Source organism: Enoplosus armatus, chromosome 15 (genome assembly GCF_043641665.1).
Source record: "Enoplosus armatus isolate fEnoArm2 chromosome 15, fEnoArm2.hap1, whole genome shotgun sequence".
Lineage (NCBI taxonomy): Eukaryota > Metazoa > Chordata > Actinopteri > Centrarchiformes > Enoplosidae > Enoplosus > Enoplosus armatus.
This window is the reverse complement of record NC_092194.1, coordinates 3,917,807-3,930,612: the sequence shown is the minus strand read 5'-3', so window position 1 is coordinate 3,930,612 and position 12,806 is coordinate 3,917,807. Positions and strand designations below refer to the sequence as shown.

General features: G+C 40.2%; 1 protein-coding gene across 1 annotated transcript; it reads left to right on the top strand.

Moving 5' to 3' along the window:
- Positions 1-2,841: 2,841 nt before the first annotated feature.
- On the top strand, positions 2,842-7,584 carry pcare1 (photoreceptor cilium actin regulator 1). Its single transcript, XM_070921079.1, has 2 exons — positions 2,842-6,218; positions 7,461-7,584. The coding sequence occupies exons 1-2, from the start codon at positions 2,842-2,844 to the stop codon at positions 7,582-7,584; spliced, it is 3,501 nt and encodes a 1,166-aa protein (XP_070777180.1).
- Positions 7,585-12,806: the final 5,222 nt, after the last annotated feature.

Here is a 12,806-nt window from a genome sequence, read left to right as displayed (position 1 = left end):
AAAAGCAGACACCAAGCTAGCCGTCAGCCACCTAGCAAAATAACGTTAGCTGACAGCTTCCAGCTCGTATGAAGCGAACTACACAACTAAGCTAGCTCAATAAAGTTGGCAAACAGGTCTTAAAGTTGGATTAACTAACGTAGGTTAACTGTAATATAAACGACAGTCGCTGCGGTTGAAGAGAAAGTGTACTTTAACCTAAACGCTAAGAGCGTCCTCACCTCCACAGAGCTCCCTTTTGACTCCAGTGAATGAAGCAGAGTTGAGCGGCTACCTAGAAAACGACCAAAAGTTGACAGCATTTCAGTTTTACTAACACCAGGTACCAGTGACAAGGAAGTGAATAATGTCCTTGAGAACAGGAGAGAATGCTAACAATTACCAGTTTAAAACAGCTAAAACTTAGAATAAAGCCGTCATCGGTAGTTACAACGCACTGACCAGGTAAGACGGTGGTTTGGGAACGCGCCTCAGGGTCCGCGCCAATCGCCCAGCACTACACCTGCACGCGGGGACGCGCAGACCAATCGCGGCGCTCCTTTTCTTCTTCTTCTTCTTCTTCTTCTTCTTCTTCTTGTAATGGCTCAGCTAACCACCCCTGTCTCTTCAGTCGGTAATTAAAATCAAAATGTTAAACACGCACAAATACAGACTTAGACACAGACACATTCAGGTGAAGATAAAACTAATAAACATAAATACATATAATAATACAAAAATCATTTTTTAAATCATTATTGAAAACCCACAATCTAGTCTAATGGTAGCCTAGTTATCTAAGACTGGTGGTCAAATTAAGTGTGTAATAGTTTAATAGGCTCGTGGTTGTTGAGCTGTTGAGGTCCAATTAGGTTTATTTAGTAGCCTAGCATTAGCATAATTTAGCAAAGTAATAGAAAATACACACTCAAAAATCGTACAGGACACAATTTTAGTTTGTCTTTTACTTTTCCAACTGTCCATATTAGACATGGGCTACTTTAAGCCCAAGATTAATATTTTCACTCACAAAATGTTCACTTAATACACTGTTGTGTCATTCGCAATAAATAAATGAACAAAAAAATGGGTGTACATAACACCTGATTGGATTCCTTTATCTTCTATGTAGGGACGTATAAGGCTATAGAAGTGCATGGAAGAACAAAAGAGTCTAGGGGATTGTGAAACTCTGAACTGTGCATGACTGAGCATAGTTTGGTACAGAAAGTTATTAAGGAGAGAGCAGCTGTAATCTGTGAAAATCAGGCCTTAAACTAGCTGGTTCTTTTATTATTATTGCAAAGCAATTATGCATTAAATGGTGACTTGACAGAGACTGGAGAGACAGAGAAAAAATAGACAAAGGAAGAATTCTTCAAATAAGAATTTAACAAAAAGAGGGAAACATGCAAAACAATTACAGTAGTTTAAATGTGTGTAGTGCAAGAACATGTTGAGGCAAATGGGTTGCGTAGGGCATGGATAGGGGTAACACTTTCCTCTTTTTGGAGTTGTCATCATGCTATGATCTGACTGATGACTGTGAGGCAAGAAATCAAGGGCACATTGTGATTGTGACTGCTAAGCATCTGCCCTACTAAAGAGATTCAGATTGTACTAATATACAATATTCATGATTGGACAGATATATAACCAGAAATAGGTCTTCAAAGAGTAACCAAATGAGGAGATTTTAAATGTTTTCACAAACAAATCAAATTGGTTAATATGCACCCTAACCCCTCAACTGTAGCAACTTATGTGCACAAATGACAAAAATCAAAAGCCTTCAAAAGCCTTCATCACATCATGGTTAAGTGCACATTGTGGTCAATCTAAACCACAGAGCTCAGCCTACATTCTAAATATACTTATTTTGTCTTTTTGATTATTTTTTTTCATTTCTTTCATTACATTGTGTTATATATATATATATATATATATATATATATATATATATATATATATATATAAAGCCCAAGAGGAAGGATTACTATAATCTTTTCTTTTTTGGCTTTAGTGTCTACTACAGAGAGGCAGGGGTAGTTCAAGTTATTTTAAAGCTTGCGCCAATGAACTCAAGCTAGATATAGCTAAGTTAAAAGAGGAGCAGCAAGTCACCAACATAAATGACTAATTACTAATAAATTGAATAACTGTATGGCAAAGGCATGTTTTTATATATTATGTCAAATGGAAACATTATTAGTGTTTAAGATTTTTGTCTGTATCACATCATTGTTGATAGAATAGAGGTGAATGTTTTCTGCATATAACTACAACTACATATAATGCGATTTAAAAGAAACACTTTCACTTTTTTTTTTCTTTTTTGTTAAATTGAGTTGATTTTTTTTCAATGGAAATGACCCTAAGGCTAAATAGGGAGATATTGTTTTGCAAGCTATAAAAAGCCACCTGAGACCGGCCTGCATTATCCAAATGAGATTATGGTCTTACAAGTAGGTGAGTTTTACATGCTTTAACGTGACATATGTGCATGCTGAGGAGTTCACTGAAAGCCTCACTAATCCTCTCAGCTGCTTGTCCTTCGTAAGGAAGGATGTGTTTCAGAGCACGCCACAAGGATTTTTTTATAAACATGAACATCGATCTGTGGATTTATTTTGCCTCTATGACAGGTGGGAGAGATTTGTAAAATGGATTTATCAATATTTTGTTTTGGTAGCATCCTCGTGGAAAGGGATCTTATCAGACTCAACAACCTCAGCCATCGGAACATGACATGATAGAGCAGGTGGCTAAGGACCTTGGCTGTTCTTTGCATACTTCTCTGCACTGCTGTGTTGGTGACTCCAAGAAGACACTAAAACCGGTTTGTGTTTGAAAACATCTGAAATGGGGTGCTCACCATCAAAAGGTAACAATTTTGGGACTCTGGGTCCCATGAGGAAGGGGAGAATGCTGCCCCCTGCATCTCAAGAAAGCCCAAGAGATTCCCACTTTGAAAATGGAGAGGATCATTATTCACATGGATCAACAAATGGGGATACAAAGGAGAGGAAGGCAGCTGGACAAACCCAGGTATTTCAGAAAGAGGCTCATATGACACCACAAAAAAAGAGATCTGTAACTGAGTTAGCCCCTGAAGCAGTAAACGTGGATAAACTGGGGAGTCAGGGAATGGACAACAATACAGTTTCACAGAGAAAAGAGAAAACTGTTGACAAGCAGGATGTGACAGAAAAAAAGGCTGTCAGAAAACCAAAGAAAAACACCAGAGGTATTAAAGTGCTAAAAAAGAAAGACAAGGACAAAGACAAACCACCTACAGAACAGAAAGTGGACTTTCCAGAACCTTTGGTAAAAGCTCATCAAGCTGCTTATGCCTTTTTGAATCCTAGCATAAACAAATATGACGTTCTACTTGGACTTTTGGATCAAGCAACCCAAACACAGGTTTCTGTGCAGCCTATGGTTGCTTTTATGGCTCTACGCTACAGGGAAATAATTCAAGGACTGGAAGAGATGGCAGACGAGGGAGAAAAAGTTTTAAAAGAAAATGGGGAACATCTTGCTTGGCCAAGCCAAATGAAAAACCTCTCATCTTCTCCGCCTCTGATGTCTGGCTCTGCTAATATAGAGCCCCCACCGGATTTGTTGCAGCAGCTGCTTCAGTACACCACACAGAGAATGCAAAATGTCAGCCAGACTGTTGGTGGAATTGGGGACTCTGCTTTGGAGGAGGCAGTGGAGTACTTTGCCTCTGTCTCAGAACTTTTAGAGGAGAAACTGAAAGTCAAACGTGCAGTAGAGACTAGGCTAATGCAACTCTTATCTCGCATTGAAATGGCCTCTCTGCGCAAGCCTGGGCCAGAGGATTCTGCTCTCTTCAGTGAGGACAGTGGTATTGGGGCTGAGAATGAATCTCTTGCTGGATCTGAAAGACGCCATAGACGAGAGAGTTGTGAGTCCACTGGGACAAATAGAACTACTTCTGTCAGTCCAATGGGATACACCCCCATGAACACTAGGCAAGGAGTGTCAAGGCAAAAGCTTGCAAGGCAAATAAGTCCAAGTGTTTCCCTCACCTCACTCAACTCATTAGGTTCTACCTGTACCATAATGGCTAATGGCCAAACAGACTCATTGCTAGGATCAGTCTCCTTAGATGATGGGGAGGAAGATGACAATGATGAGGAGATGGATCGTGGCATGGGAGAGGGAGGCATGCAAGTGGAGTTTATAAAGCAATCAAATTCTTTACCTGTGGACCGTGAACAACAACGCCCACGCCGCCTACCTCCAAAGCGTATAGAGAATCCTCAAAATGTAGAAATGACTCTCAAAATGAAAAATGCTATAAGTGGTAGGATACAGTTTGTCTCATCACAGAACTCTAGTGCCAAAACAAAGGTAGTTGGCAGCCCAAAAACCAGCAGACGCCAGTGGACGGACGAGGAGGAACGATCTCTGAGGAGGGCTCAAACAGCAGCACCTATTCGGAGGGCTGTGGTAAAAAAGACCCCAGTGGCTAGGGAGCGACGTTCCCGGTCAGAAGAATCCCTTAGGAGCAAAGGTGAAGATCCTACTCTGCTTGAACTAGACAGAACCCAGAAGGATTTAAACCAGAAGTTACAGAGGATGAGTAAAAACAAGGCAGGTGGAAACATGAGGACTACTCCATCTAAACAAAATCAAGGAACCTCACCAGCACAATCTCCAGCAATAAACCGCAAACATCCCTCACTAGAGAAGAACAGCAATCCCCAATCACTTAAAGACAAAACAAGCCTTACAAGGCACAACAATAAAAAACTGGACTTAACTAGTGATGTCGAAGAAGATAAACCGAAGGACATGAAAACATCCAAGGGCCCCATAAAAGCCACCCCACCCCCTAGCCCTCCTTTATCACCACGACCATCTTCGGGCCTTTACAGAGGCAGGAACTCCGTCAAAAAACTGATTGATACCTTTAGTCAAGGAATAGAGGAACTAGACGGTCCTAAAGCTCTGGGGCCTCTCAAAGGAGTACGGAAGTGTGGTGTTCCTGTGTTACCTGGTTTAGGAAATGTAGAAGCTGTGCTGAGCACTGGGATAACCAGCTGTAGACCTGAATCCTCTTCATATGAGAAAACCTATGATTTTGATCTGGATAGTCTTCCTCCGCCTCCACTGGAAGTATTAATGGACAATTCTTTTGAAAGTGCCCAGAGTCTTTCAACCGGTGTAACAGATGAAGGGCCTACAAAAGTCAGAAAATCACCTGGATTAAAAAGGGCTACAGTATCGCAACGACTGAGGGCCTCTGTTCAGTCAGTGACAGTGCTGCCAAGTAAAGGAGGCCTGCCACAAGCTTCCAAGGTTATTTCCTTTGCTGGAGCTGATCAAAAAGACACATTTGCACCGTCAAAGGTTCTCCCACCAGATGTTCAACTGGAGGCAGACCCAAAGGGGGGGAAGGATTTCTTGTACCAGCAAACCAGAGAGATCAGACACCTAAGACACTCTTCAGACCCGTCAGCAAGTTATGTATCAACAAATCCATCTGCCAGTTTAGAAGAATCAGCAGACATACAAGATGGTGGTAACCTTTCAGTGCCTGGACCTAACACTACAGTGTCTACAGTGCCTCCTTCTTCAGTAGTCAGTAGCCAACCACCTGCCACCCCACCCATGTCTAGGGGGCGAATGTTACCCACCACACCTTCTACACCAAGCAGTCTACATCGAAGACTTCCCAGTCCCCACAACTTCAAAAGACAACCTACTCCACCCTCTTCAGCTAGTCCCCCAGTTAACAGAAAACTCCCCACACCACCAGCAGTTCAGAGGAGGCTCCCCAGCCCACCTGTTGCAAAACAGAACATTTTAAACTCAAATTCATCCTCCTCCTACCCTTTCAAAGCACCGTCTCCACCAGCCTCGCCAAGAGTACAAAGATGGTCAAGGGAGAGCAGCAGTGAAGACTCATCTAGTGCTCGGATGATCAGTAATGCACGTTCAGTCTTCTGCCCTGCGTCTCCATCCCTGTTTGAGGCCCAGCCTTGTCCAGTTCCTCGACCCCCTCAAGCATGGACCTCTACTGGGGTCTCTTTTCTCTCACGTTCTTGGGGGAGTCGTGGGAGGTTTCCTGTATCTGTTCAAGGACCTCGACCCTTCATTCGACGTAGCCATTCAGACCGAAGGCCAAGTCTAAGTCTGCCACCAAGATCACCAAGCATCTCAGTGGCCGAGACTTGTGGGAGTGAGCCAGCAATACATTCACAGGGGTGAGTGTTTACCATGTTTCAATGTTACACATCCTAAATCCTTAAATATGGCTTTTCATTCAATCTTTGGTGAGGGCTTATCTTACAGGTTGAAATTTCCTACGAAGTTCCTGTAAATTTCTTGAGTCATTTGCTGGTATGTAATGGTTCATTCTTAGGAAATTTCCCACAATGGGAATAGAAGCAATAGAATAGAAGACAGTAATGTAGGTTGGTTGAGTTTATAAGAAGCAGTTAATGTGCAAAATTTCGCAATAATTGAGATTCTTATCAATTCTTTAACTGACAAAGATCCACTTGGGTACCAAGTAAATATTCATTTGTAAGTTTATGCTTCACAATTGTTTAATTTTATGTTTTGCTGTAATTTTCCACCACACTGGAAACCTTTTAGACTTGTTTGTCGAACTACACATTTGTATATTAGGTTTTTTTTGGTTAAAACCTCCATGAGCAATTAGCTACCAACTGTACCACTTTCCCCATATATTACCAAATTACACCAACCCTATCCAGGAAATATCCAGCTCCTTTCTAGGAAATTACTAGGAAATTTCCTGAAATTTTGTAGGAATGTAATGGACCCATAGAATTGTTACCGTCACCAGCTCACTGTTGTGTTGCTGACTTTTCTCAAAAATGGTTGACACAAATACAGTTTAGTTTTTAGTCATACATGTATTTATATAAGAATTAACATGGTAGACATATTTCATTCATCAACATCAGTATCAACCCCTACTGCAATAAACTTTGAAGGGGACAGAAAGCTATTTGACAATGCTGTTATGCCACAGTTATTAGACTATCATTCAATGATCTATTATTCTAGCTCAATGTAGACTTAAACATGACATGCCTCAAACATGACCTCACAAGACAGAGGAAAAGAGAACATTTGAATATCAGATAAAAGATTTAAAGCCCATCTTTTGAATCTCTTTGCATTTTAATTCTCTCTCCTATTTATTTATCTTGCCGTTTCTGTATTGAATGCTGCATTCATTTTTAAATGTTGATCATATTAAGGGCTATTTGTCACGGTAGTCCCCAGTAACACTCGAAAACTCTTATATTTAAAGTGAATGTCTAATTTTATGGGGTTTTACATGATTTGTTCCAGAGCGACTGAGTGAACTCACTTTACAAACGAATCCCAGTAATGCACCATTCCTGTTTATAACTGACACCTGGCCCACTTCCCTAATTGCTAATGACAACATTCGCCATTCACTCTTACAGGTTGGACGATGTACCAACCAGGGATGATGAATTATGGCGTAGCCAATCAGACCTCAGAGCTACACCTCGCTCTGCATCACACCCGGACCTGTGTGTTATTGGACAGGCCTTGCACAGGGACTAAAGGGGCCAATGAAGGGCCAGTGGGATTATGGATTAGCAGGCTTTACCAAGGATTTAACATGATGTTGTTTATTCCACTGGGAAGAGAGGAGGAGCTAATTCTATCCACTTCACTGTGGTAACACACCTCCACAGTGTTTATAATAAAGTGTGGAGAGAACACATACTGTCTGTGCATAAACGTGCTGTTGAATTTGTTTGTGCGTGACACAATTTCATGTTTACAATATATGGAAGTCATCGAACACCTGGCTTCATGACGATGCTACAGATTGTCCAACCACCTCATAAATATGTCAGCAGGTGTTTTGGAGAGGAGTCATGCTTCACACAAGGTTGTATACGTTTACTTTCAGTTCAGAGGTTACGTCTTCAAAATACCCAGTGTACCTAGTGTCTTGGTGGCTCAATGGTCCAAGCTGTCTTTCTCAATTTTAGTCCACAAATATTAAAATGTGTCAATAACTGACAAATTAGCCATATCAGTGAATGAACTGAAAGTAAATCAGTGGCATGAACCATTCCGGGACAAATCTTATTGTAAATATGACTTTGGTTGTTCAAAAGCAATAATGTCATCATCTGTAATGAAACAACGATTTATATAAATTGTTTTAATTATTTCAGTGAGATGTCATTTCTCTCTGTTGTCATATGCTACAAGCTAAAAGAATAAGGCCAATCTCAACTAGTATTTAAGTTTTGTTTTTTTTATCAATTGTTATTTTAATGTTCCATTTTTACAATTTCTTTAATAAAAAATCACATGCAATCCTTCATTTATTGTGTCCTTACCTAATACCTAGTGTGCTTCAGTGAAATCACTTAAAGTGTTTCTCCAGTGTTTAAGTAATGCACTTCATTTAACTTGAGGGACTTGCAAGAGACATTTGTTACAGCCCTGCACATGCAACAAAACCAGGAGACACATGGGTAGACTAAATAACAAAGTAATTCATTTACCACAGATCAGATGGGAAGAAACTCTAAAGTAGTGTAGGGAGCGGATGGGTGCCCACGGACTGGCTGCTGCTCAGGCTTATACACCGGGCCCAGGTGTGTCTCATGCTGCTGATTACCCTACCGATCATGTCCGCAGCCTTGGAGACAGAGCAAATCAAGCATCATCATAGTATATGATATATAATTATTAATACTAGTAAATGCCCATGTCTTGAATCCCACCCTGAAAACTTTCTCAGACTTATGAAACCTCCCTAAAGAGCCTCAAAACACACTATACGACTGTTTTCACAAGCTCAGTAGTACTCAACAAGAAAAACTGATCTTCATGTGTGGAATTGGTGAAGCACCCTTTCAAGATAATGTCCACACAGGACCAGAATTTGGGAAAATGCTTTTAGGTCTCTCTTGACTAGCATGTATTTGCTAACATGTGCTTAACAGCCACCAGTTAAATCCCTGTCACCTTTCAGGGGTAAAAGGTGAATACGAGGGTCACCCAATTGTACAGACAGAAGCTATAACTGTGATCTAAAAGTCCACTGGGCAGTGGTAATAGTGGGAGAGACCTTTAGCACACTGACATAAATCCTCATTTCAAATACCTGACATTGGTTAAAGCATGCAAGATCCTGTAAATCTGGAAATTGTTTGTTATGAAATGTCACAGGGAGTTGAGGTTGGAGTTGTCATCAACTCCTTGAGACCAGAAGTCCCCATACTGAGAGTCATTGTACACCGTTTTACACATGCAAAGTGCTTTACTGAAAGTGGATTACAATAATGTCTGCACCTTGTTTCAGCCGGATGAGGAGCCTGAAAGTGGAATTACTTCCTGCCCTCCACCTGTGACTGAGTGCTGGGCTCTGCCTATTTTCTGTTGCCTTCTGATAGAATCGTGCATTGAAATGACGCTGCACTGAAGATTGCTTTTCCTTTATTGAATAAATAATCTGTTTTCTTCTAACAATTTAAATCAGTAATGAAATAATACAACGACGGAATACTGTTGGCAAGAACCCCCCCCCCCATCCCCCCCCCCCAACATGATTGTGTTACACTTTGATGTGAGGATTAAAGGAACTCAGAGAATACACGATGAGCTTATTCTTTACCAGGGTCAACAATAGTTGGACTGAAAGTGTTATTTATAACGATCAGACCTTTAAGTGTATAAAGTGTATATTAATTATAATGATATGCTTGCTCATTATATGCTCATATTTAGATTTATAATACTGACAAAAGGAAACCCCAGAAATGTAGTTATGGCTTTCACAACAGAAAATAACTGATATGATAGTTCCTTTTAATAACTCAACATTTTAAAGGGCAAGATTTCTGAGCAAACATCCTGAGAGTACTTTCATTTCGGGTTGTTTTTATACACAGAATGTTGTCCTCCCTTTCATTTTTGTCACCTTCCACCTTCATTTGCATTTTGCGTCAGGGCTGCATATAACTTTGGAGGCACTGTAGCGTGTGTGTGGAAGCTGCAAAGATTGCTGCTGATAACTTCCCGTCATGGGAACTAAAGCTGCCAGATGACGACGAAGAAGAATACAAACTTGCAGCCTACGCACTTACCTGACCCTGGCACGCACTCGGTGGTAATGCTCTCTCGGCCTCCACACGTCAGTCAGTGGAGCTCTTCCAAGGTGGTGGAGGCTTGCTCCTGGTTTCTGTTTACCAAACGACTTCTCTGATGCAGACGTGTTGCACTCCACTCTCTGTAGCAAACAATAGACTGTCTTAACCTATGTCATTGGAACTTACATTATTCCTGTATTTTATATATATATATATATATATATATATATATATATATTCAGTTTTATCAAAATATCCTTCAGTGTTCTCAGACTTTCAGTCCATATTCTCAGAATGTTCAACAAAACAGCCATAGCTGGGTTATATATTTATTTTCTTAAAAAGTAAAAAAGAAATGAAATGAAAAACAAGATTTTTGAGGAATACGTGGAATATGACTTGCTGAAACATTTTTCTACCCCAAACTTAAAACAGACTTTTTAACCATTTTCAACGTGTGTATTCATCTAAGGGATAAAAACACTCTCAACGTACTGTAATACATTATGAAAACATTTCATCTACATTAAAATGATGTCTGAATACGCATACGAAAAGATTGCAGTGGAAAGAGGACAGTAATGCAAATGCCATTAATATTAATAACACATAGCCAACATGACTTTCTTCCTTTCTGCGCTCCATATATTATCCACTAAATAAGAAATGAACTTGAGCACAAAAACTGTTTAAATGGCCTCCTTTGCTTTCTCTTAACTGAAGCAACCCTCTGCAGCATGAGGAGCTGCTGTAATCTGATTGGTGGATTAGTAACTATCTGTCCTCAGGTTAACTCATTTGGTTAAAAGGACAGGCCCGCGTGAAGCCTTGCCTGCAATGAAACCTGTTCTCCACCAGAGGAGTATCTCACCCCACAATCCAACTCCCATCATTCCTCCGCAGTCAAGTGAAGCCTGCTGACACAGATGGTATGCAAATGTAATGCAGCGTAATCTCACTCTGTTTGTAGTCCTCACGATTATAAGACAAACATATACCATGATCAGTAAATTCGCTAATGTGCCAGGCGAGACACTGAAATGAGATATGCTGCTTCGGAGGCAGAATTTTCGAATATGGAAAATGTAAGGATGATAATATCTGAGACTCGATAAATCTGCTGGGTCTGAATCCTCTCCTGTGGGACATGAATACAAACATGTGTGGATTATACCAAAGGAATTACTCTGAATAAAATCTTCATGTCAATGAGGGAATGTTGGCATAAGAATAGCCAATGTATTAATAATGGGGTTGGTTATATTCTCTTTGTCTTCATTTTGCTACTCTATATCTTTCAGTATTGCCTCAGAGAGCCAGAGAATGGGCTTTTAGATTCATGTTTGTGATGCAAAATTCTCCATTTATTCATAAATAGCTGGGCTATCCACACTAAACACGGAAGGGGGGAAAAAAGCAATATTTTACTCATTATATTTGTTAATGAAGCCTTAGTGGTCCTGTACAGCTTATATTGTGTAAGACAGCCATTCCTCTTGAAGACTGATGAGACATTAAGTTCACATTCACATTTATAGAAAAAATGTATTTAGTTGGGTGTGACTTTATTCTTTAGAAACAAACCAATCCATCCACAGGCCTCATGTATAAATTATGTATATGCACACAAAGAACATGTTCATTTCCCACAAAACATTAGCACGCTTAATATCATGTATGTACTTGTACTTGTGCTGCCAGTGTTCTCTGGTCATCTTACTTATAGATTCTTAGCTTGTGAGTCTAAATGGCCACACAGAGTGCAGTATTGTGGTAAAACCACCTCACTGACCTTCATTTGTTGCCTATTGCCTGCAAAAAAATTCTAACGCTGAAAGCAGATGAAATAAGTGGAGGGAGACTTATTCATTTTTTATTAATAAAAACTTTCCATTGATGTGATTACAATTCATCATTTTGGTATTTCTGAACACTGGTCGAGTCCACAGCCATGCCAGCGGTTCTGTGAGGCATTGCTTTGTGCTAAATGCTAATGTCATCATGCTAACATGCTGATGCTTAGCAGGTATATATATATATATATATATATATATATATATATATATATATATATATATATATATATATATTGCATGCTCTTCATCTTAACATTAGCTAATTAGCACGAAACACAAAGTGCAGCTGAGGCTGATGGGAATGTCATTCGTTTTGCAGGTGTCTGATCACAAACCAAAGTACTGGCCAAAGTGAAATTTCGAGCTGATCATGGCACTAGTTGTTACAGTTAATCCTGAGGGCAGCATTATGTCTGCACCAAAATTCATGGCAACCCACCTGAGGTACATTTGTAATAGTATTTAGTCTTTACTTCATACACACACTACTGGGAAAGGTAGTTAGTGTTACTGATTGGCCCAACGAATGAATGTGTCTAATGTCTGCTGCCCTGGAATTCTGTAGGCCAGTACAAAGTATGATTGTTACTCTGCAGGGAAACTTGTCAACAGCTTCTGGAGAGCAGTCATACTGCTGTGAAAGTATGAGGAGGCAGTATGACAACTACAACGTTTGTCTCCACCTGGGAGACTTGATAATGTACACGCCCTCTGCTTTTAGCTTAATGGAAACAGTTTTCATCCGAAACACAGCAATCAAAGGTACATTTCTTTTCTTCCCCCTCAGCATGGCATCACCGGTCCCTGGCTTTAA